Here is a 27,606-nt window from a genome sequence, read left to right on the forward strand (position 1 = left end):
ATACCCACACTAATACCCACACTAATACCCACACTAATACACACACTAATACACACACTAATACACACACTAATACCCACACTAATACACACACTAATACACACACTAATACCCACACTAATACACACACTAATACCCACACTAATACACACACTAATACCCACACTAATACACACACACGACCTAAATTGATTAAACGGAAGTCTTTTGACAAATCTACGATCACAAATCACTTCCAATGATATTTTTCTGACCAGACCTTGCCCCGTTTCATCAACAGATATCAATGAGTGCAGCCGTAAGAATGGGGGCTGCTCTCACCTGTGCCTGAACCATAAAGGAAGTTACCAGTGTTCCTGTCCTGCCTCTCACCGCCTCTCCCCCTACAGTAGGAAGAAGTGTCAGCCAAGGAAAGAACTGCAGAGTAATGTGTAGCAGAGATGGTGTGGAGATCATTTAAAATGTCATTTATTCTACTGCTTCTACCGTCCCTCTGTTGCTCCCTTGAACAATGACTTCCACAATTGAATCTACATTTTGTCACTTCATTTTGCAGACAATAGGGACAGGCGTTAGATTTTTTTGGTCAAATCATTGAGAACAGTATAAAAATAAACTGTGTTTAAAATATTATTGTCATATTCAGAACATATCTGTAACATTGATAGAGGCTTGGACTGCATTATACAGACAAATAGCTGAAGAGAAACCAGAAAAACACGTTATTAGTTTAGGGATTTAATTGATTGCATTTAAATATATTTCCTTCAAATGATTACATGTTGTTTTACAAGGTAGTGTGAATGAATGAGTGAAACCATGGTGTCAGACACTGTTCTAATAGATTTATAGAATTGATCCCCTCAAAATGTCCTCAACTTGGTCCACGTGTCAAAATGTCCTCAACTTGGTCCACGTGTCAAAATGTTCTCAACTGCAGACTTATAACATGGTCATTTCATGGCCAGGAATATCAAATGTAATTTAAAGTGACAGTATTAATTGATTAAAGTGACAGTATTAATTGTAATTTAGTCTGTTATATAAACGGTCATAGTACTTTTTAAAAAATAAATTATTTCTATGTATCCACTATATTTATAGTCTCTATGGAAATGTACTCTTTTTAATATATATAAAATAAAGTTAGACACAAATACAGAACAGTTTCAGTCGTCCTTAACTGCAGAACAGATTCTCCCTTTCCTTGTGGTCTCAACTATAAGGATGCTAACTACTAGGATGCTAATGTCTAACACACTCTGTTGTACAGGATGTATACGGCTAGGATGCTAATGTCTAACACACTCTGTTGTACAGGATGTATACGGCTGGGATGCTAATGTCTAACACACTCTGTTGTACAGGATGTATACGGCTAGGATGCTAATGTCTAACACACTCTGTTGTACAGGATGTATACGGCTGGGATGCTAATGTCTAACACACCCTGTTGTACAGAATGTATACGGCTGGGATGCTAATGTCTAACACACTCTGTTGTACAGAATGTATACGGCTGGGATGCTAATGTCTAACACACTCTGTTGTACAGGATGTATACGGCTGGGATGCTAATGTCTAACACACTCTGTTGTACAGGATGTATACGGCTGGGATGCTAATGTCTAACACACTCTGTTGTACAGAATGTATACGGCTGGGATGCTAATGTCTAACACACTCTGTTGTACAGAATGTATACGGCTAGGATGCTAATGTCTAACACACTCTGTTGTACAGGATGTATACGGCTGGGATGCTAATGTCTAACACACTCTGTTGTACAGAATGTATACGGCTGGGATGCTAATGTCTAACACACTCTGTTGTACAGGATGTATACGGCTGGGATGCTAATGTCTAACACTCTGTTGTACAGGATGTATACGGCTGGGATGCTAATGTCTAACACACTCTGTTGTACAGAATGTATACGGCTGGGATGCTAATATCCAACACACTCTGTTGTACAGGATGTATACGGCTGGGATGCTAATGTCTAACACTCTGTTGTACAGAATGTATACGGCTGGGATGCTAATGTCTAACACACTCTGTTGTACAGGATGTATACGGCTGGGATGCTAATGTCTAACACACTCTGTTGTACAGAATGTATACGGCTGGGATGCTAATGTCTAACACACTCTGTTGTACAGGATGTATACGGCTGGGATGCTAATGTCTAACACACCCTGTTGTACAGGATGTATACGGCTAAAGGCTGAATATGGGATGAACCGCTGTTGGACTGATTCAACCATGTTTATATATAATCACATTGCCATTATTTCACTTCACAGATAAGCACACATTCACATTAGCAGCTATGAAGGCCTTGCTGACATGCTCCGGGTACATATGGATAAATGTACAGTATTTGTGACACATACAGTGGTGATGGTGAGCAACCCTTGAGATAACACGAGAGGTACATTTTACAGTGGTATTAAAGGTACACGGGCAGCTGCAGTACTTCAACACGGGACAACATAGGAACTCCTGGATATGGTCATATTCCCACAAGACAGGGTGAGACACTGATACAATAGAGGAGGGTTAGGCAAAATACAGGCATTATATCATATTAGATTGTTTTAAACAACTAGATCTGATTTGCACATATATATTAAATGTTAAAATTAAAATAATAAATAATTTTAGTACCGCGTGTAGTCCAACACTTAAAATAAAAAACAAACATATATTTCATTTTAAACCTGCTATATTATTGATTATAATCAATCAATTAGCTGCAATAACACTCCTTTGAGTAGAGTGTGTGTTGTGAATATCTTAGTCATAGGTCATAGGTCAATCCCCATCCAACTTCCTACCTACGTCTAGTTCTCCCCCTTCTCTCTGAAGTGTGCACTCACTCACTTCAAGAATTCAATCCAATGAGAATCGGAACTAGGCAGTAATATTTTGTTCCACACTATCATATATTACTTGACTAGACTCTCTTGATAGCTGCCTGCGAGGCCAGGGAGAGAGCTCTACATCAAACCCAGTCTGATACGTCATTGCATGAGACAGGTGGACTGTGGCAGGAAGTCTTGTAGGTATGTGACCACAGCCTTGGATAGGTAGGTCATGGTACCGTAGCTGCCACTAGGGGCGCTGTCATAGAAGAAGTGACATATCCCCGTGGCTGGATCCTTCTCCAGGAAGTACTCATTGGCTCCATGGGTCCTCTGGAACATAGAGGACATGGCTGATAGGTAGATACAGATCATGTTGTCTAGCTAAAGAATAGGTCTTACTACAAACTGAGACGTGGGGCTCGGATCCCACTTCTGACACATGTTACGTTATGATAGTCATATGGACGAGTCTGGCAGAGACACGTGACTCTAGTTAACATGATAATATGGCAACGATACAGGACAGACATCCAGGTCACTGAACTGGACCATTACACATTAACCTTATTACTTTCTTTATTACATTACTTTCTAGTGACCATCTCCGTGACCTCGTGGGAATAGTTTCCACCCTGAGATTGGAGGCTTGGGGGTTCGATCCCTGGTCAAGTCATTCCAAACACTTTAAAAATGGGACCCGATGCGTCTCTGCTTACAGATTTTCCAGAGGGTGTACTTACTTGTACATCACGCTATAGAAACAGGAAAAAGGCTCCTGCCCTATGGGCCGTTCTGGCTCAGACTTACCTGGTCCTGTAAGAAGAGGTCATTGGCCATGTGTACGATGCGGTCTATCAGGATGATTCCTCCGATGTTGTCCACATCCATTTCAGCCACCAGAGTCAGTACCATCACAGCCTCCACCAGCAGCTGTCTGTACTCTGGCTGGGGGACGTGGTTCAGAACAGACTCCACGTGCACCGCAAACTTGATCTCACCCTCTGTCATCTGCAGGGACACAACGTCAGAGTCACAACGGTTCCCCGTCAGAGTCGGAACGGTTTCCCCGTCAGAGTCGGAACGGTTTCCCCGTCAGAGTCGGAACGGTTTCCCCGTCAGTCGGAACGGTTTTCCCGTCAGAGTCGGAACGGTTTCCCGTCAGAGTCGGAACGGTTTCCTGGACACAGATTAAATCTCCATCAAGGGATTTATCTGGCCAATCATAGAGTGTCTGAAATGACATATTATTTCCTACTATTATAGGAAGCAACATTTGTTCTAAATGTGAAACAGTGTAGGCAGAGAGATGTTCCTTGATGCCATGCTGCTGTCTAGGGAGGTTACTGCACATTATAAATTGTGTTTTATTTATTTTATTTTTTATTTCACCTTTATTTAACCAGGAACAAGTTCTCATTTACAATTGCGACCTGGCCAAGATAAAGCAAAGCAGTTCGACACATACAACAACACAGAGTTACACATGGAGTAAAACAAACATAGAGTCAATATTACAGTAGAAAAAAATAAGTATATACAATGTGAGCAAATGAGGTGAGATAAGGGAGGTAAAGGCAAAAAAAAGGCCATGGTGGCGAAGTCAATACAATATTGTGTTGTAAAAAGGGCTATATAAATACCATTTGATTGATCAACCTATTGATTTGACAACATACCTCTCTGGTAGTGGAGGAAGGCAGCACATATCCATCTATTGACAGGCCGTGGCACTTCTGCAGGATCTTCCACACCTTCTGGTAGAAGCCCATTGGGACCCTGTTGATGGCCCCATCCAGCCGTCTCCTCCTCAGCCACTGGCCCTGCCGCTCCTCCCACTGCAGGTGGCTGTCTGACCCCCCGGGGCCAACAGGGGACAGGATACCACTGGGGGTGGAGGGGCTGCTGCAACGCTACAGGAGGAGAGACGTGTTCATATACGTACTCACACTGCGGTATACACACACACACACACACACACACACACACACACACACACACACACACACACACACACACACACACACACACACACACACACACACACACACACACACACACACACACACACACACACACACACACACACTCCAGGTGAGAGCTATGATCCCTTGTTGATGTAACTTGTTAAATCCACTTCAATCAGTGTAGATGAAGGGGAGGAGACAGGTTAAAGAATGATTTTTAAGCCTTGAGACATGGATTGTGTATGTGTGCCATTCAGAGGGTGAATGGGCAAGACAACAGATTGAAGTGCCTTTGAACGGGTATGGTAGTAGGTGCCAGGCACATCGGTTTGTGTAAAGAACTGAAATGCTGCTGTGTGTTTCACGCTCAACAGCTTCCTGTGTGTATCAAGAATGGTCCACCACTCAAAGGATAGCAGTCAACATGGGCCAGCATCCCTGTGGAACGCCTTCGACACCTTGTAGAGTCCATGCCTGACAAATTGAGGCTGTTCTGAGGGCGTGGTGTTCCTAATGTTTTGTACACTGTCTATATGCACACACTTAAGTGCAAAAACACACATACACACACGCTCAAGTACAAACACACACAAGGGCGTACACTCCCGTTCATGTACCGACATGCATAAACACACACACACACTCACTCATGTACACACACACACACTCACTCATGTACACACACACACACACACACACACACACACACACACACACACACACACACACACACACACATATACAGGGACTTCTACCATACACAGTCTTATGTTTTCCTGTTCTTTGACTCAAATACAGTGCGTCACCATGACGACACCAGCATGTTACAGGCCAGTACATGTTAGTACAGCAAGCATAAGGCAATGTAACGGAGAAAGACAACCGTTCAGTGTGAACCTCATCTGCATGGTTTAGTGAACATGGGATAATGATGGAGACGTGGTTCATGGTTTACCGTGGAACGGGGAGAGGTGACGTTGCTGCTGATGGAATAACCACTGTTACTCATCTGGAAAGGAACAACACAGAGAAGATGTCATGTTGTCATCGAGGGAGAGACACAGAAGGAGAGGATGAGGGCGTGAAGGGAAGTCAAACTCACACCTTGTAAATACAGTTTAGATTATGATAAAACATTACAGTTAAAGATGTGGGCTGGGAAACAGACAAACATGATCAGCAGCTCAGCATGAGGTAAGGCACTACTGACTGTATTCTAGTACAGCTGGTACAGCTCAGCATGAGGTAAGGCACTACTGACTGTATTCTAGTACAGCTGGTACAGCTCAGCATGAGGTAAGGCACTACTGACTGTGTTCTAGTACAGCTGGTACAGCTCAGCATGAGGTAAGGCACTACTGACTGTGTTCTAGTACAGCTCAGCATGAGGTAAGGCACTACTGACTGTGTTCTAGTACAGCTGGTATAGCTCAGCATGAGGTAAGGCACTACTGACTGTGTTCTAGTACAGCTGGTACAGCTCAGCATGAGGTAAGGCACTACTGACTGTGTTCTAGTACAGCTGGTACAGCTCAGCATGAGGTAAGGCAATACTGACTGTGTTCTGGTACAGCTCAGCATGAGGTAAGGCACTACTGACTGTGTTCTAGTACAGCTGGTACAGCTCAGCATGAGGTAAGGCACTACTGACTGTGTTCTAGTACAGCTGGTACAGCTCAGCATGAGGTAAGGCACTACTGACTGTATTCTAGTACAGCTGGTACAGCTCAGCATGAGGTAAGGCACTACTGACTGTGTTCTAGTACAGCTGGTACAGCTCAGCATGAGGTAAGGCACTACTGACTGTGTTCTAGTACAGCTGATACAGCTCAGCATGAGGTAAGGCACTACTGACTGTGTTCTAGTACAGCTGGTACAGCTCAGCATGAGGTAAGGCACTACTGACTGTGTTCTAGTACAGCTGATACAGCTCAGCATGAGGTAAGGCACTACTGACTGTGTTCTAGTACAGCTGGTACAGCTCAGCATGAGGTAAGGCACTACTGACTGTGTTCTAGTACAGCTGGTACAGCTCAGCATGAGGTAAGGCAATACTGACTGTGTTCTAGTACAGCTGGTACAGCTCAGCATGAGGTAAGGCACTACTGACTGTGTTCTAGTACAGCTGGTACAGCTCAGCATGAGGTAAGGCACTACTGACTGTGTTCTAGTACAGCTGGTACAGCTCAGCATGAGGTAAGGCACTACTGACTGTGTTCTAGTACAGCTGGTACAGCTCAGCATGAGGTAAGGCACTACTAACTGTATTCTAGTACAGCTGGTACAGCTCAGCATGAGGTAAGGCACTACTGACTGTGTTCTAGTACAGCTGGTACAGCTCAGCATGAGGTAAGGCACCACTGACTGTATTCTAGTACAGCTGGTACAGCTCAGCATGAGGTAAGGCACTACTGACTGTATTCTAGTACAGCTGGTACAGCTCAGCATGAGGTAAGGCACTACTGACTGTGTTCTAGTACAGCTGGTACAGCTCAGCATGAGGTAAGGCACTACTGACTGTATTCTAGTACAGCTGGTACAGCTCAGCATGAGGTAAGGCACTACTGACTGTATTCTAGTACAGCTGGTACAGCTCAGCATGAGGTAAGGCACTACTGACTGTATTCTAGTACAGCTGGTACAGCTCAGCATGAGGTAAGGCACTACTGACTGTGTTCTAGTACAGCTGATACAGCTCAGCATGAGGTAAGGCACTACTGACTGTGTTCTAGTACAGCTGGTACAGCTCAGCATGAGGTAAGGCAATACTGACTGTGTTCTAGTACAGCTGGTACAGCTCAGCATGAGGTAAGGCACTACTGACTGTGTTCTAGTACAGCTGGTACAGCTCAGCATGAGGTAAGGCACTACTGACTGTGTTCTAGTACAGCTGGTACAGCTCAGCATGAGGTAAGGCACTACTGACTGTGTTCTAGTACAGCTGGTACAGCTCAGCATGAGGTAAGGCACTACTGACTGTATTCTAGTACAGCTGGTACAGCTCAGCATGAGGTAAGGCACTACTGACTGTGTTCTAGTACAGCTGGTACAGCTCAGCATGAGGTAAGGCACCACTGACTGTATTCTAGTACAGCTGGTACAGCTCAGCATGAGGTAAGGCACTACTGACTGTATTCTAGTACAGCTGGTACAGCTCAGCATGAGGTAAGGCACTACTGACTGTGTTCTAGTACAGCTGGTACAGCTCAGCATGAGGTAAGGCACTACTGACTGTATTCTAGTACAGCTGGTACAGTTCAGCATGAGGTAAGGCACTACTGACTGTATTCTAGTACAGCTGGTACAGCTCAGCATGAGGTAAGGCACTACTGACTGTATTCTAGTACAGCTGGTACAGCTCAGCATGAGGTAAGGCACTACTGACTGTATTCTAGTACAGCTGGTACAGCTCAGCATGAGGTAAGGCACTACTGACTGTATTCTAGTACAGCTGGTACAGCTCAGCATGAGGTAAGGCACTACTGACTGTATTCTAGTACAGCTGGTACAGCTCAGCATGAGGTAAGGCACTACTGACTGTATTCTGGTACAGCTCAGGTAAGGCACTACTGACTTCATGTTATAATGGTTGGTTTCATGATGGTCTAGCTGTGGAGATTAGAGCTGATGACTTCACGTTATAATGGTTGGTTTCATGATGGTCTAGCTGTGGAGATTAGAGCTGATGACTTCACGTCATGTTATAATGGTTGGTTTCATGATGGCCTAGCTGTGGAGAGTAGAGCTGATGACTTCATGTTATAATGGTTGGTTTCATGATGGTCTAGCTGTGGAGATTAGAGCTGATGACTTCATGTTATAATGGTTGGTTTCATGATGGTCTAGCTGTGGAGATTAGAGCTGATGACTTCATGTCATGTTATAATGGTTGGTTTCATGATGGTCTAGCTGTGGAGATTAGAGCTGATGACTTCATGTCATGTTATAATGGTTGGTTTCATTATGGTCTAGCTGTGGAGATTAGAGCTGATGACTTCATGTTACAATGGTTGGTTTCATGATGGTCTAGCTGTGGAGATTAGAGCTGATGACTTCATGTCATGTTATAATGGTTGGTTTCATTATGGTCTAGCTGTGGAGATTAGAGCTGATGACTTCATGTTACAATGGTTGGTTTCATTATGGTCTAGCTGTGGAGATTAGAGCTGATGACTTCATGTTACAATGGTTGGTTTCATGATGGTCTAGCTGTGGAGATTAGAGCTGATGACTTCATGTCATGTTATAATGGTTGGTTTCATTATGGTCTAGCTGTGGAGATTAGAGCTGATGACTTCATGTTATAATGGTTGGTTTCATGATGGTCTAGCTGTGGAGAGTAGAGCTGATGACTTCATGTCATGTTATAATGGTTGGTTTCATGATGGTCTAGCTGTGGAGATTAGAGCTGATGACTTCATGTTATAATGGTTGGTTTCATAATGGTCTAGCTGTGGAGATTAGAGCTGATGACTTCATGTCATGTTATAATGGTTGGTTTCATTATGGTCTAGCTGTGGAGATTAGAGCTGATGACTTCATGTCATGTTATAATGGTTGGTTTCATGATGGCCTAGCTGTGGAGAGTAGAGCTGATGACTTCATGTTATAATGGTTGGTTTCATGATGGTCTAGCTGTGGAGATTAGAGCTGATGACTTCATGTCATGTTATAATGGTTGGTTTCATGATGGTCTAGCTGTGGAGAGTAGAGCTGATGACTTCATGTCATGTTATAATGGTTGGTTTCATGATGGTCTAGCTGTGGAGATTAGAGCTGATGACTTCATGTTATAATGGTTGGTTTCATGATGGTCTAGCTGTGGAGATTAGAGCTGATGAGATAACATGACTATTAACTAACAAACTCAACCCACGCTGATCGGACGAGACGAGTCATCCAACTGCAATCAGAACCATACAACATTATTACTACTATAGACAAAGAGCATTCTGTCGTCATATCTTCTAACTAGAATCAAACATACAGAAAGAGCATTAGGTCTATACTAACCTTTAGATTAGATTATAGAGCATTAGGTCTATACTAACCTTTAGATTAGATTATAGAGCATTAGGTCTATACTAACCTGTAGATTATATTATAGAGCATTAGGTCTATACTAACCTTTAGATTATATTATAGAGCATTAGGTCTATCCTAACCTGTAGATTATAGAGCATTAGGTCTATACTAACCTTTAGATTAAATGATAGAGCATTAGGTCTATACTAACCTTTAGATTAAATTATAGAGCATTAGGTCTATACTAACCTTCAGATTAAAGAGCATTAGGTCTATACTAACCTTTAGATTAAATTATAGAGCATTAGGTCTATACTAACCTTTAGATTATAGAGCATTAGGTCTATACTAACCTTTAGATTAAATTATAGAGCATTAGGTCTATACTAACCTTTAGATTATAGAGCATTAGGTCTATACTAACCTTTAGATTATAGAGCATTAGGTCTATACTAACCTTTAGATTATAGAGCATTAGGTCTATACTAACCTTTAGATTAAATTATAGGGCATTAGGTCTATACTAACCTTTAGATTATATTATAGAGCATTAGGTCTATACTAACCTTTAGATTATAGAGCATTAGGTCTATACTAACCTTTAGATTATAGAGCATTAGGTCTATACTAACCTTTAGATTAAATTATAGAGCATTAGGTCTATACTAACCTTTAGATTAAATTATAGAGCATTAGGTCTATACTAACCTTTAGATTTTAGAGCATTAGGTCTATACTAACCTTTAGATTAAATTATAGAGCATTAGGTCTATACTAACCTTTAGATTAAATTATAGAGCATTAGGTCTATACTAACCTTTAGATTAAATTATAGAGCATTAGGTCTATACTAACCTTTAGATTTTAGAGCATTAGGTCTATACTAACCTTTAGATTATATTATAGAGCATTAGGTCTATACTAACCTTTAGACTATAGAGCATTAGGTCTATACTAACCTTTAGACTATAGAGCATTAGGTCTATACTAACCTTTAGATCAGGGGTGTCAAACTCATTCCACGGAGGGCCTTGTGTCTGCAGGTTTTTGGTCTTTCCTTTCAATAAAGCCCTAGACAACCAGGTGTGGGGAGTTCCTAACTAATTAGTGATGTTAATTCATCAATCAAGTACAAGGGTGGAGCGAAAACCCGCAGACACTCGGCCCTCCGTGGAATGAGTTTGACACCTGTGCTTTAGATTATAGAGCATTAGGTCTATACTAACCTTTAGATTATATTATAGAGCATTAGGTCTATACTAACCTTTAGATTATAGAGCATTAGGTCTATACTAACCTTTAGATTATATTATAGAGCATTAGGTCTATACTAACCTTTAGATTAAATTATAAAGCATTAGGTCTATACTAACCTTTAGATTATATTATAGAGCATTAGGTCTATACTAACCTTTAGATTATAGAGCATTAGGTCTATACTAACCTTTAGATTAAATGATAGAGCATTAGGTCTATACTAACCTTTAGATTATAGAGCATTAGGTCTATACTAACCTTTAGATTATATTATAGAGCATTAGGTCTATACTAACCTTTAGATTATAGAGCATTAGGTCTATACTAACCTTTAGATTAAATTATAGGGCATTAGGTCTATACTAACCTTTAGATTATATTATAGAGCATTAGGTCTATACTAACCTTTAGATTAAATTATAGAGCATTAGGTCTATACTAACCTTTAGATTATAGAGCATTAGGTCTATACTAACCTTTAGATTAAATTATAGAGCATTAGGTCTATACTAACCTTTAGATTAAATTATAAAGCATTAGGTCTATACTAACCTTTAGATTATATTATAGAGCATTAGGTCTATACTAACCTTTAGATTATAGAGCATTAGGTCTATACTAACCTTTAGATTAAATGATAGAGCATTAGGTCTATACTAACCTTTAGATTATAGAGCATTAGGTCTATACTAACCTTTAGATTATAGAGCATTAGGTCTATACTAACCTTTAGATTATATTATAGAGCATTAGGTCTATACTAACCTTTAGATTATATTATAGAGCATTAGGTCTATACTAACCTTTAGATTATAGAGCATTAGGTCTATACTAACCTTTAGATTAAATTATAGAGCATTAGGTCTATACTAACCTTTAGATTAAATTATAGAGCATTAGGTCTATACTAACCTTTAGATTATAGAGCATTAGGTCTATACTAACCTTTAGATTATATTATAGAGCATTAGGTCTATACTAACCTTTAGATTATAGAGCATTAGGTCTATACTAACCTTTAGATTATATTATAGAGCATTAGGTCTATACTAACCTTTAGATTAAATTATAGGGCATTAGGTCTATACTAACCTTTAGATTAAATGATAGAGCATTAGGTCTATACTAACCTTTAGATTAAATGATAGGGCATTAGGTCTATACTAACCTTTAGATTAAATGATAGGTCAAAGGAAATCAGGGGTCTCCAAACTTTTCTAGCATGAGAGCTACTTTTAAATTTAAGAAATTTAAGATACATTTTTTCCTGCTTTCCAATAGGCAGTCTTTGTATGTTCCCAAATTCAGTTTTCTTGGGGGAATGTCATTCTGTCTACTCAGAAGACAGTTATTGTGATCCCTAACTGGCTGCACCAAGTGAATGACAAACGCACCCACCCCAAAGGGGAAATACTGCTGGAAATGAATTGGCAGATATTGTGTTCCGTTTAGCTTTAAACCAGTTGTGGCTAACCAGGGGTGGTTGAATGGCAATGTGGATTTGATTGGATAGTAGCCAGGAGCTTGAGTGGTCTAATACTAGTGAGATTTGTTTATGACAGTTTGCAAAAGAACTTGTTTGGCGAGCTCCTCTTAGGTAGACTGCGTGTTACTGGTAGCTTGTGATGGACCTGTTGGAGAACCCTGATGTAGATATTCTCCATGACATGCAATAGTCGGCTGACGTGACCATACCTGTTTGATCTCACGCTTCAGCTTGCGGATGCCGGTGCGCTCCGTCTTAGTGGCTCCAGTGTGACCCAGCTCATGTATGGAGACAGCCGGGCTGGTGGCTGAGGACTGCATAGGACGCACTGACACAGGAGGAGGGAGGGAGACAGACACAACACAACAATTCATTTGAATCAATAAAATAGTCCTACACCTGCAAAGATACCAGTACACCTGTAAAGATTTGAGAAGAATCAGGAAATGTATTAATACTGTAGAAACTACTAATGCTGGCTATGTAGGGGTCGGGGCTATGTAGGGGTACGGGTCGGGGGTCGGGGCTAGGGGTCTATATAGGGGTCGGGGCTAGGGGTCTATGTAGGGGTCGGGGCTAGGGGTCTATGTAGGGGTCGGGGATAGGGGTCTATGAAGGGGTCGGGGCTAGGGGTCTATGTAGGGGTCGGGGCTAGGGGTCTATATAGGGGTCTATGTAGGGGTCGGGGCTAGGGGTCTATGTAGGGGTCGGGGCTAGGGGTCTATGTAGGGTTCGGAGATAGGGGCTGATTGGGAAAGACTCACTGCTCCTCTCCACCCCAAACTCCTTCCCACTGAGGATGTGGTGTAGCAGGTTCTTCATGTCTGATGGACTCAAGTTCATCAGGCTCTCAGAGGCCTCCTCCCCTGCAGAGGACAGAAAGAGAGACGCCTGCAACGCTGAGTAGAGACACTCGGTAAAAACTCCCCAGGCACTTCCACACTAAAGGCCATACAGCTCAACATCCAGATACAGTAGTGTTACTACTAACCAGGTCTACCTGAAAGAACTACCAGAGCCCTGTTCAGATGGTGAGTCTACTGAGGCCTTTACAACACAGCTGATATATTCAACCATTCTAAGAATGGTACTGAACCCTTCCTGAGCAGTGTAGACTGAACCCTTCCTGAGCAGTGTAGACCGAACCCTACCTGAGCAGTGTAGACTGAACCCTACCTGAGCAGTGTAGACTGAACCCTACCTGAGCAGTGTAGACCGAACCCTACCTGAGCAGTGTAGACTGAACCCTTCCTGAGCAGTGTAGACTGAACCCTTCCTGAGCAGTGTAGACTGAACCCTACCTGAGCAGTGTAGACCGAACCCTACCTGAGCAGTGTAGACTGAACCCTTCCTGAGCAGTGTAGACTGAACCCTTCCTGAGCAGTGTAGACTGAACCCTACCTGAGCAGTGTAGACTGAACCCTACCTGAGCAGTGTAGACTGAACCCTACCTGAGCAGTGTAGACTGAACCCTACCTGAGCAGTGTAGACCGAACCCTACCTGAGCAGTGTAGACTAAACCCTACCTGAGCAGTGTAGACTGCGGGCCAGCTCTGTAGCCATCACCTGCATGATGAGTCCGATTCGGAGACGCAGCATGTCCCCAAACAGAGCCGGCTGGGAGCGGACGTACATGGCCAGGTACACCATGATCTCCTGCATTATCACAATACGGCAGTCATTACTTTCCCTTCATCACAGAGACTTGTTACAAAACTGACCAAAGTTTGCTTTAACCGCTCAAGCTAGACTCGCATCAGGCAGAGAATTTTGACGGAAATGGTCATCTGTAAGCATGTTATATAATCCCAGTTATAATGTGTTGTACCTGAGTGAGCACAGCGATGCTGATGTCCTGCCCACTGGCCTCATAGATCAGAGAGCTGAGTTGTTCTGGAGGAAGAGGAGCTGAGATGACTTTCTCCCTGGGCTCCGGTGGTAACCCCACTGTCAGCTGCTTGTGGTGGGAGATGAGATCTGTACAGGCCTCGGCCAGCACCTCCACTCTCTTTCTCAGGATACCAGAGATGTATCTGATCAGACCCCACTCCTTGTTGGCCCCAGCCTGGGCATACAGCTCCTCCAGGAGACACCTCACACTGACCCCGCCCTGACCCCCCACGTCCACCAGCCAATCAGCACCTTTCAGGTTAGAGAGAATTACATTTCATTCAGTTCAATTCAATCTGAGGAGTCAATTCAACTCAACCTGAGGAGTCAATTCAGTGTAATTCAAACCTAAACATGTAGAGAATTCAATTACATTTGATTCAATTCAAAGATTCAATTCAATCCAACACGTGCACCATCTAATCCAGGGGTGGGAAAAATATGGCCCATTTGATCCGACCCGCAGGAGGTTGGAGTAAAACAAAAAATGGGGGAAATTATTATTTTGTGTAAAAAAATTTAAAACTCCAGGTCACACTTGAACACCTACAACTAAACAGAGAGTGTGTAGAAATGATAATGGACCTTTACAGTTTGCCCTCCCCTGATCTAAATCAGTACCTTTCATCACACAGAGGATATATAGTATGTCTGCCTGGTCCTGCAGTGTGGGACACTCCTTCAACTGTCTCACCAGAGACCCAAAGTCTGTGTTACCCTGGGAGTCCCGCGGCAGCTGGAGGTCTGCAATACTGGGGGTCTGAGAGCAAGGATACACACACACACACACACACACACACACACACACACACACACACATTAGAGGATCCAAACACACAGACGCACCAGAAAGACAGTATTGGAGTATGTTGTTGGCGTAGACTAACTGACCTTGGGCTGCTGTTGATGTGGTGTGTGGTGGTGTGGATGGAGCGGTGTGAGCTGGGCAACATGCAGAAGGTAGACTAACTGACCTTGGGCTGCTGTTGATGTGGTGTGTGGTGGTGTGGATGGAGCGGTGTGAGCTGGGCCACGTGCAGAAGGTTGAGGGATTTACGGTGCTTGTTCATGACGGGAGTCATAGGAAGATACATGGAGGCCTCTGTAAGAAACAACACTCACAATACAGGATTTGTATTTATTATGGAGCCCCATTAGTTCCTGCCAAGGCAGCAGCTACTCTTTCTGGGGTCCAGCAAAATTAAGGCAGTTAAAACATTACAATACATTCACAACAGATTTCACAACATATTAAGTGTGTCCCCTCAGGCCCCTTCTCTACTACAACATATCTACAGAGTACCAACCATACAGTAGAAACCAACAGAGTCCCAACCATACAGTAGAAACCAACAGTCCTAACCATACAGTAGAAACCAACAGAGTCCCATACAGTAGAAACCAACAGAGTCCCATACATACACCTAAACATAACCCTAAACCTAACACTTGGTGAATAAACAAACAGTAAATGTGATGATAACTTACTAGGCATGTTGAGGCCTTGGACCTGGGCCATGAAGGAGAGGATGTCTCTGGTGGTGTGTTCAGCACTAAACACGTGGTGCTGCCCCCTCTGGATGGGAGGGAGATGACACTTGGTGGCTGTGCTCTGCATCAGCTGGCTGAGGTAGTGGTCAAACATGTCCTTGGAGCTGCCTGGAGGGGGGCGGGAGATAAATGTAGACTCAGCAATATGATATTACATACCACAAATACAAACACACCAATGACCTATACAGACATAAACACACACACACACACACACACACACACACACACACACACACACACACACACACACACACACACACACACACACACACACACACACACACACACACACACACACCACCACGGCTGACGTACCTGAGGGGACATAACTTTCTTCTTCGTCTTCCTCATCTTCTTCATTCTCCAGCAGGTCGTCATCAGTGTCTCCGTCGAGGAAGCTGAGCTCTGTGTGAAACGAGGTAGTCTGGAAGCTGGAGATGTTTGCCATCTGAACCCTGCAAAACACACAAGATGGAATGGAACCAAATAGGACATCACTGGAACTTTCACAACCAGGGATGCAGTGACATAAATATTGGAGCCTAGCATTTCCTTCTGTAAATATCCAGAGAGCTCTCTTAAGATGAGTGATCTTAGAAATGGAAGAGAGTCAGTCTGACCTTGCCCCTCCAAAGTATCCATCGTGCAGCTTCCTCAGAGTGGACAGAATACACGGGTCGATGCTCTCACCATCATCCACTGGGAACAACAAGGGAAACATGATCAATTAACCAACCAACCAATCAATAAACCTTGTTTGTCCCATACAGAATGTAGTTTCCCAGCAAAGGTTAGTTTCCTGGACTCAGATTAAGCCTTGAATTTCCATTTAAATAAATGTTTAGTCCAGAAGTCACACAAACAACACAGAATGATTACCCAGCATGCTGTGTGTGATGGGGAAGGAGAGGGTATTTACCCAGCATGCTGTGTGTGATGGGGAAGGGGAGGGTATTTACCCAGCAGGCTGTGTGTGACAGGGAAGGGGAGGTTATTTACCCAGCATGCTGTGCGTGAAGGGGAGGGTATTTACCCAGCATGCTGTGTGTGATGGGGAAGGTCAGGGTAGGGCGTCCGGTCATCCTCCAGGAGGAGGAGAGATAGGACAGCTCCGTCCTTAGCATCTCCACTATCATCTGGTTGTCCAGAGCCAGGTAGAAGTGATGCTGGTCCAGGAACTAAAGGAGAGGAGAGACAGAGAAATGGTTGTCCAGAGCCAGGTAGAAGTGATGCTGGTCCAGGAACTAAAGGAGAGGAGAGACAGAGAGATGGTTGTCCAGAGCCAGGTAGAAGTGATGCTGGTCCAGGAACTAAAGGAGAGGAGAGAGAGAGATGGTTGTCCAGAGCCAGGTAGAAGTGATGCTGCTCCAGGAACTAAAGGAGAGGAGAGAGATGGCCAACACTACTGCTCCAGCCCAAACACACCTGATTCAGCCCTACATAAATACACCTGATTCAGCCCTACATAAATACACCTGATTCAGCCCTACATAAATACACCTGATTCAGCCCTACACAAACACACCTGATTCAGCTAATCAAGGTCTTGATGAGCAGATAATTAGTAGAATCAGGGGCCGTATCCAAATATATATATATATATATACACTGAGGTCACCCGACCTCAACACCATAGAGATGGTTTGGGATGAGTTGGACTGCATAATGAAGGGAAAGCAGCCAACAAGTGCTCAGCATATGTGGGAACTCCTTCAAGACTGTTGCAAAAGCATTCCAGATGAAGCTGGTTGAGAGAATGCCAAGAGTGTTCAAAGCTGTCATTAAGGCAAAGGGTGGCTACTTTGAAGAATCTCAAATATAAAATATATTTTGATTTGTTTAACACTTTTTTGGTGACTACATGATTCCATATTTTATAGTTTTGATGTCTTCACTATTATTCTACAATGTAGAAAATAGTACAAATAAAGAAAAATCCTTGAATGAGTAGGTGTGTCCAAACTTTTGACTGTCGTGATTACCAGCTGAGATCAACTTTCATGACTTGATTTTCCTCCTGGCTCAGAGTTTGTCTGGGCAGTATCTTAACATCATCCTAAAACCTACGTACTCTGAGCTGGGAGGTTTGTCTTAAAACAGGTTTTAACCAGATTCCTGCTTTGTGGATACAGCCCTAGGTGTGCTAGATTAGGATTTAACAAGAGCATTTAGGGAGATAGGACCTCTACTGTCTTCAGGTAATAACAAGGTATGTCACCTGAGGGGTGAATGTGTAGGTGCGGTTCCGGATCTCGTAGAATTTCGAGGTTCCCAGAACTCCAATGTGCCTGTATGGCCTCCCGCTCAGATTCAACTTCTTGCAGTTTCCTGTGAAACAAGTCATTAGCTACGTAGTGCTTATAAAGGATTTATGCTCTACGAAGCCTTTCTAAGTAGTTGTAACTGTACCCAGTTTGACGTAGACGTGGCTGAGGATACGAGCAGGCATGACCCTGATGGGCTGGACCTCAGAGATGGTCTGGACCTCTATTTCATCGTTCTTCAGCAGCTCCTGGATCTCCTTAGACTCCGCTAACACACACACTGCCAACATACACACACACACAAATTAAGGTATGTACACAGAAACAAATGAAGGTTTGTACACACACACACACACACACACACACACACACACACACACACACACACACACACACACACACACACACACACACACACACACACACACACACACACGAAGGGAAAGGAAACTCTCAGATAGGCAGCCCTGACCACCGAGCAAATGATCTTAACAAAACGAGTTAATTAAATAACAAGTCTAGAACTGTATATTACTTCTCCAGTTAAAGGATGTAAAATGTCTTCCAGCCTGCATGAGAGGAAATGAGACATGCTGCATACCTTGTACAACTACGTCCGGCTTGAAACTGGTGGAGAATCGCCTGTTGAGAGGGTCGATCTCTCCAGGGGCGAGGAATCCCTTGGAGGAACAGACGGAGAGAGAGAACAGTGAGGCCAGAAAACTAAACCACCAATCAACACCTCACTGTGGTAGACAGAGGCAGAATCACTCTATGATAAGACGACAGCAGAATGTTTTTACCTCAGCCAGCAGAGAGCTAACAATGTAGAGGGACTGTCCCCACATGTGAGGTAACTGACCCATAGCCACTCTGTCCACGGAGTGAGGGTTCCTGTACTCTTCCTCCATCTGGGGGAAACACCACACATTTACGGTCTTCCTCACTTAGTTGTAGGGACGTTGTTACTTATCAGGATTCAGAAAGGTAGCAAGTGTAGAATGTTACTTCTCCACAGCCCATATCGGCACAAGGAGTAAAGCTGACGTGCCCTAAAGAAAGACTGATTTCCAATTTACACATGGACAATAAAGTTGTATTCAAAGGGCCATGGCGATACCTTTTCAGGTGGGACAGCGTAGAGCTCAGGCATCAGGCGGATCCCGGGCTTCCCTCTGATCAGGACTTCTTCCAGAGCATCTCTGTACTCCTGCACCTGGAGACAGGAACCAGGAGAGGATATGTTGTACATACAGACACGTGGCCCCGGTGCTCTAGCGGTCTGACATATAGCTTGGTGACGTCACCTGCTCCGAGACCTAAAAGTAGTTGTTTCTCTTGATCTGAAATGGACGCGGCTCTTGTGGAGTGACAGGTAACGATGCTTCGTGGGTGACAGGCGTGGGTGTATTCAGAGGGTCTCAGGGTGGAACCTAGGTTGGGATGAGGAGAGGGACGGAACCAACACTGCTACACACACCTGTACAAGGTCTCCGCTGAAGATGCCGTCCAGAATGAGGTAGGTCCAGAACACTGGCCATTCACATTCTATATTCTCAAACAGTTTGAGTTCAGCTGGGTCGTAGTGGAGACGGGACGGGTCCTGAGAAAGACAGACACGGAAATATTACACCAAATGTCTTATCTGAAAGAACAAGGCTAATCTTTAAACGAGAGTTAAATGAAAGGAAAACCCCACTAAAAGACTATCTTTTGCTATTGATTTCATTAGTCCACTGTTAGTACAGTGCCAACGTGTTTTGCATGTCAGCAGTCAAGTTTTCAAGATATTGGACTTTCAAGAAGCAAAGAAGTGTCACATCATCATCATCATATGCAAAACGCATCATCATATTGATGATGTGGCAAGTGACACTTTGTGGACGAATGAAAAGAATTACCAACAGATTTTAAGTGGATTTTTCCTTTAAGTTATACTGTTTAATCTGAAACCACGTTTCCATCACCACAGCTGTGAAGTTTCGCTGTCATTTTATAAATGCAGACAGATCATTAGTTCATTCAACACGGTGGGATCTTTTTGTGTCAGTAAAATGTACTATGCAGGAAATGGCGGTGGAAATGCCTTTATGTGCAAATATTGATATAATAACCCTCATATGGAAGTACATTTGGTGTCATGTGATATGTTGTGTGGTCCTCCCACTGCGACTCGGGAAAGCCTGCAGTTTATTAGGCTACAGATGAAACAAGTTGTGATGAACTTCACAGGGAGGTGAATGTGCACAGTGATGATCTTGATGCTCCTTTCCAATAAATATCCAGGGTCTTATTCTGGTGACACGATGATCGATGCTTGGCTGCCGTTTGACAAATAACAATATTTTCACTCTTATCAGTAATAATGTCATCATGGAGACCAATCAATCAATCAATTTTATTTTATATAGCCCTTCGTACATCAGATAATATCTCGAAGTGCTGTACAGAAACCCAGCCTAAAACCCCAAACAGCTAGAATGCAGGTGTAGAAGCACGGTGGCTAGGAAAAACTCCCTAGAAAGGCCAAAACCTAGGAAGAAACCTAGAGAGGAACCAGGCTATGAGGGGTGGCCAGTCCTCTTCTGGCTGTGCCGGGTGGAGATTATAACAGAACTATGCCAAGATGTTCAAAAATGTTCATAAGTGACAAGCATGGTCAAATAATAATCAGGAATAAATCTCAGTTGGCTTTTCATAGCCGATCATTAAGAGTTGAAAACAGCAGGTCTGGGACAGGTAGTGGTTCCATAACCGAGACGAGCCTACACACACTGTATCTGCCAGCTGTTGGCTACAGCGCAGATACAAGACCCTTGGATGGAAATCTAGTTTATTTCACACAGTAAGGAGAAAAACATGTGTACAGTACCTCTCTCGGGCATCTGTATCCATCTCTGATGAACCGGCAGCAGCCATAGCGTCCCTGGGGAAGAGAACGGAGTCATTTAGAAACGGCATTCTAGAGCACCATTAAGCCTAGCCAATGGAGGTTCCCCATTGGTATCCTTACCGTCCAGGACTAGGCTTAATCTGAGTCTGGGAATCAACTAGCCCCTAAAGTGTGTCTGTGGTCCAGTCTAGACAAGATCCTATCTACCTGTATATTGGATATGATCTCACTGTATCTGGGGTCCAGTCTAGACCGGATCCTATCTACCTGTAGCTTGGATATGATCTCATTGTATCTGTGGTCCAGTCTAGACAGGATCCTATCTACCTGTAGCTTTGGTATGAGCTCACTGTATCTGTGGTCCAGTCTAGACAGGATCCTATCTACCTGTAGCTTTGGTATGATCTCACTGTATCTGGGGTCCAGTCTAGACCGGATCCTATCTACCTGTAGCTTTGGTATGATCTCACTGTATCTGGGGTCCAGTCTAGACAGTATCCTATCTACCTGTAGCTTTGGTATGAGCTCACTGTATCTGTGGTCCAGTCTAGACAAGATCCTATCTACATGTATATTGGGTATGATCTTACTGTATCTGGGGTCCAGTCTAGACCGGATCCTATCTACCTGTAGCTTGGATATGATCTCATTGTATCTGTGGTCCAGTCTAGACAGAATCCTATCTACCTGTAGCTTTGGTATGAGCTCACTGTATCTGTGGTCCAGTCTAGACAGGATCCTATCTACCTGTAGCTTGGATATGATCTCACTGTATCTGTGGTCCAGTCTAGACAGGATCCTATCTACCTGTATATTGGGTATGATCTCACTGTATCTGTGGTCCAGTCTAGACAGGATCCTATCTACCTGTATCTTGGGTATGATCTCACTGTATCTGTGGTCCAGTCTAGACAGGCTCCTATTTACCTGTATATTGGATATGATCTCACTGTATCTGTGGTCCAGTCTAGACAGGATCCCATCTACCTGTATATTGGGTATGATCTCACTGTATCTGTGGTCCAGTCTAGACAGGATCCTATCTACCTGTAGCCTGGATATGATCTCATTGTATCTGTGGTCCAGTCTAGACAGGATCCTATCTACCTGTAGCTTGGGTATGATCTCACTGTATCTGTGGTCCAGTCTAGACAGGATCCTATCTATCTGTAGCTTGGATATGATATCACTGTATCTGTGGTCCAGTCTAGACAGGATCCTATCTACCTGTAGCCTGGATATGATCTCAGTCTTAGTGATGGTGACCAGGTCTGCGTCCTCCACAGCGAAGGCAGGGAAGGAGATGATTGACAGGAGACCAGCATCAATCTCTTTAGAGGTGGAGGCTCGTGGCAGCATGGAGCACAGGATCGCCTGGAGGTCAAGTAGAAACGGGTCAGTTTCTGACAGATGGCGTCATTCTGACACCACCGTGTTGCCAGGAGACATCAGTCGTTATATCTGACGTAAGACAATGGTCAGTTTCATACATATCCTTTTAAGGTTTATAAAATAATCTGCTTAAACCAGACTGGACACTGCCCTCACCAGGCTAGAGAAGATTAAACCAGACTGGACACTGCCCTCACCAGGCTAGAGAAGATTAAACCAGACTGGACACTGCCCTCACCAGGCTAGAGAAGATTAAACCAGACTGGACACTGCCCTCACCAGGCTAGAGAAGATTAAACCAGACTGGACACTGCCCTCACCAGGCTAGAGAAGATTAAACCAGACTGGACACTGCCCTCACCAGGCTAGAGAAGATTAAACCAGACTGGACACTGCACTCACCAGGCTAGAGAAGATTAAACCAGACTGGACACTGCCCTCACCAGACTAGAGAAGATTAAACCAGACTGGACACTGCCCTCACCAGACTAGAGAAGATTAAACCAGACTGGACACTGCCCTCACCAGGCTAGATAAGATAGGACATGTTTATCACAGTACCTGGCAGTGCTCCACCTCGTCCGGCAAAACGTGAATGACAGATTTGGGTCCTCCATGAGCCCCAAAGAGGTCCAGCTCATCAATGGCCTCCAATGCAGCCTGAACATAAAACCCAACATGTTGTTGTTTTAGGAGTTTAGATAGAGTAGCTGTGTTGCGATAAGAGGACAGTTGTGAGTCTAGATATGGTAGTTAAGATACGATTGGAGGCGTAAAAGGAGACCATGTATTATCATTGTTACATATAGGACAAGCATTACATCTGAAGCGTCAGTACCTTGGCCATTCCTACAGAGCTGGTGTTCAGTTCTGGGATCCCCTGATTGGTCTTGTCCCCTCGCTCCCACATCCCATAATCCTGCACAGAGAGAGAGACACACACAGTTACCATGACAACCAGGTTTAAAATCATACTATATGAAGACCTTAATTTGAACCTAAATATAATTGTATTTGACCTAATCCAATATATACTGTATATACAGTATATTCTAAATATTTACACAAATAGTAATCAGTAAGACGTATGCACTCTGTTTTAACTCCTCACGTCTCAGAAACGGACAACGCTGACAGGGAGATTCTGGACTATCTGCTTATTCTGGTTAGTGAAGTCGCTAACTAAGACACATTCTCCTGGATGGGAAACGTATTCTGGTTAGTGAAGTCGCTAACCAAGACACATTCTCCTGGATGGGAAACGTATTCTGGTTAGTGAAGTCGCTAACCAAGACACATTCTCCTGGATGGGAAACGTCAGTTGTTGACCAGTTGAACCGTTTATTTTTCAGTACCATGTCAGCTCTCTGTTGACATTATGTTAATGCCATATTTGGCTAAGTAGATTTCACCTGTTAGTTTATAATTATCTGTTGTAGCTGACCACATAGACCTGTGACCCGTTGGCGCTTTTAAGCTAAAAATATGGTGATGCTTTTAGGGTTGTGTGCTGATGTTCCCATGTTGACCAATGAAATGTATTGAAAGTTATTTTACCAACCAATCAGAAAGTTCACTGTGTGGGATTCGACAATATACTGTATATAGCCATGTAAAAGGTCTTGTTTGGCAAGGTGTTCATTGTAACACAACACTTCTATAGTCTCCACTACCTCTACAGGTGTTCCTATGTGATCTTCAGTAATAGTATTGCCTCTCTTTCCATTACTGTTCAGACTTCTATTACTTCCTGCTAAGTCGTATGCTAGTGAGGTCAGAAGAATAGAGCCTCGCTCAAACAGACCAACAGATCAACGTTACCTACCGCAACTTTATACGCAGCCTCAATGTAGAAGACCAGGTTCTGGATAAAAGCTACTTCATGCAGGGTTGATATGATACGAAGACCTGGAGAACCAGACAGTGATAAAGAACAACATCGCCGGTATACAGTCAAGTTCTTTCACAATGACATGATCCACCACACACACACACACACACACACACACACACACACACACACACACACACACACACACACACACACACACACACACACACACACACACACACACACACACACCACACACACACACCACACACACACACACACACACACACACACAGAGTACGGTACCTGAGGCAGTCATCTGAGCCAAAACCAGCAGGTACAGAGAGGTGGCATCAACCTGCAGGTGTCCCCACTGATCGTCCCCCACCACGGTAGCACAGGTGGGGGTGTGGTACTTGGCGTGCAGACAGTCATTGGGGCTTTGGGTGTATTTAAACTTCTCCACCTTGGCCACCTGTAGTCAGACACACTGACATGCTCAGAAAAGGCTATTACACAGCCAGACCAAGGGAGAAACCCATGCAGAAATGCTCCCACAGCGTAGTGCATTATTGCCCTTATGCCATATACTAGTGACTGTGTTGTTACATGGTAGAAGAAATGGCACAGTAACCACGGTAACCCACCTGTCGCATCATACACTGGAGCAGCCCTTGCATCAGCTTGACAACACTCTGTAGAATAAAACAAATATAGATATTTACCACACCTTACGTGGATCGATAACTCCTGCTTTCTCAGGTTTATCTATTCAGGACTCCAAGGACTGAAATATGCCAATCTCTGCCTGTGGCCTACAACATAGATCATAGGACAACATGCATGGAAAAACACTAACATGTTTCTGTAAAGGAATGTCTTGTTTTGACACAGTGTGGTCATGAGGTCGGGGCCTTGCAGTCAAGGAATATTCAGACCCCCTTTCCAACACAGATCACACAGTACAGTAAGTATGGGACACACAACACAGATCACACAGTACAGTAAGTATGGGACACACAACACAGATCACACAGTACAGTAAGTATGGGACACACAACACAGATCACACAGTACAGTAAGTATGGGACACACAACACAGATCACACAGTACAGTAAGTATGGGACACACAACACAGATCACACAGTACAGTAAGTACAGGACACACAACACAGATCACACAGTACAGTAAGTATGGGACACACAACACAGATCACACAGTACAGTAAGTATGGGACACACAACACAGATCACACAGTAGAGTAAGTATGGGACACACAACACAGATCACACCGTACAGTAAGTATGGGGGACACACAACACAGATCACACAGTACAGTAAGTATGGGGGACACACAACACAGATCACACAGTACAGTAAGTATGGGACACACAACACAGATCACACAGTACAGTAAGTATGGGGGACACAACACAGATCACACAGTACAGTAAGTACAGGGGACACACAACACAGATCACACAGTACAGTAAGTATGGGGGACACACAACACAGATCACACAGTACAGTAAGTATGGGGGACACACAACACAGATCACACAGTACAGTAAGTATGGGGGACACACAACACAGATCACACAGTACAGTAAGTATGGGGGACACACAACACAGATCACACAGTACAGTAAGTATGGGACACACAACACAGATCACACAGTACAGTAAGTATGGGACACACAACACAGATCACACAGTACAGTAAGTATGGGACACACAACACAGATCACACAGTTTAGTAAGTATGGGGGACACAACACTATTTTGACAAAGCATGCTGTGAGATGGGAGCCAGCCAGTCACCTGCTCCAGTTCGTAGGCCTTGGCCTTGTCCTCATCCCGGTCAGCGTTCTTCCTGTAGGCCATCCCCAGACCCCACACCGCCAGGATGCTGTAGACATTGTCACGCACCCAGGCATCTGGCAGCTGGACACTGCAGGGCAACAGGCCTGTTACTGGGTTCTGGAGACACACACACAGGTTAGACAGGCAGGTTAGACAGGCAGGTAGATAGATATCTATCTAAGTCCGGGCTCTGGCTGGGCCACTCAAGGACATTCACAGACTTGTCCCGAGGGCACTCCAACTGTACGTTGTCTTGGCTGTGTACTTAGGGTCGTTGTTCTGTTGGAAGGTGAACCTTCAACCCAGTCTGAGGTCATGAGAGCTCTGGAGCAGGTTTTCATCAAGAATCTCTCTGTACTTTGCTCTGTTCATCTTTCCCTCGATTCGGACTAGTCTCCCAGTCCCTGCCACTGAAAAACATCCCCACAGCATGATGCTGCCACCACCACGCTTCACCGTAGTGATGGTGCCAGGTTTCCTCCAGACGTGACTCTTGGCATTCAGGCCAAATAGTTAAATCTTGGTTTCATCAAATCAAATCAAATTGTATGTCACATATGCCGAATATAACAGGTGTAGACCTTAAAGTGAAATTCTTACTTACAAGCCCTTAATCAACAATGCTTTAAGAATAATAAAATAAAATAAAGTGTTAGGTAAAAAATAGATAAGTAAAAAATAGAAAATAAAATTAACAAATAATTAAAGAGCAGCAGTAAAATAACAAGCAAGGCTATATACAGGGGGTACCGGTACAGAGTCAATGTGGAGGCTATATACAGGGGGTACCGGTACAGAGTCAATGTGGAGGCTATATACAGGGGGTACCAGTACAGAGTCAATGTGGAGGCTATATACAGAGGGTACCAGTACAGAGTCAATGTGGAGGCTATATACAGGGGGTACCGGTACAGAGTCAATGTGGAGGCTATATACAGGGGGTAGCGGTACAGAGTCAATGTGGAGGCTATATACAGGGGGTACCGGTACAGAGTCAATGTGGAGGCTATATACAGGGAGTACCGGTACAGAGTCAATGTGGAGGCTATATACAGGGGGTACCGGTACAGAGTCAATGTGGAGGCTATATAAAGGGGGTACCGGTACAGAGTCAATGTGGAGGCTATATACAGGGGGTACCGGTACAGAGTCAATGTGGAGGCTATATACAGGGGGTACCGGTACAGAGTCAATGTGGAGGCTATATACAGGGGGTACCGGTACAGAGTCAATGTGGAGGCTATATACAGAGGGTACCGGTACAGAGTCAATGTGGAGGCTATATACAGAGGGTACCGGTACAGAGTCAATGTGG

At 43.8% G+C, this 27,606-nt stretch overlaps 1 protein-coding gene across 1 annotated transcript; it reads right to left on the minus strand.

Moving 5' to 3' along the window:
• Positions 1-722: 722 nt before the first annotated feature.
• LOC129849530 (phosphorylase b kinase regulatory subunit alpha, liver isoform-like) lies at positions 723-26,468 on the minus strand (the record flags this gene model as incomplete). The annotated part of the gene is made up of 30 exons (XM_055916343.1): positions 723-3,200; positions 3,678-3,878; positions 4,547-4,780; positions 5,790-5,843; positions 9,711-9,737; positions 12,812-12,930; positions 13,367-13,468; positions 14,129-14,258; positions 14,431-14,744; positions 15,114-15,252; positions 15,384-15,392; positions 15,467-15,594; positions 15,981-16,151; positions 16,362-16,501; positions 16,667-16,745; positions 17,080-17,224; positions 18,265-18,374; positions 18,456-18,590; positions 18,912-18,990; positions 19,114-19,221; positions 19,431-19,526; positions 19,791-19,913; positions 21,183-21,236; positions 22,431-22,577; positions 23,157-23,255; positions 23,434-23,514; positions 24,421-24,503; positions 24,733-24,901; positions 25,074-25,121; positions 26,250-26,468. Coding segments are annotated over 30 exons (3,717 nt in total), but the record flags the coding sequence as incomplete, so codon positions are not given.
• Between the last annotated feature and the right edge of the window lie 1,138 nt (positions 26,469-27,606).

Source organism: Salvelinus fontinalis, unplaced genomic scaffold, assembly GCF_029448725.1.
Source record: "Salvelinus fontinalis isolate EN_2023a unplaced genomic scaffold, ASM2944872v1 scaffold_1513, whole genome shotgun sequence".
NCBI classification, from domain to species: Eukaryota; Metazoa; Chordata; class Actinopteri; order Salmoniformes; family Salmonidae; genus Salvelinus; species Salvelinus fontinalis.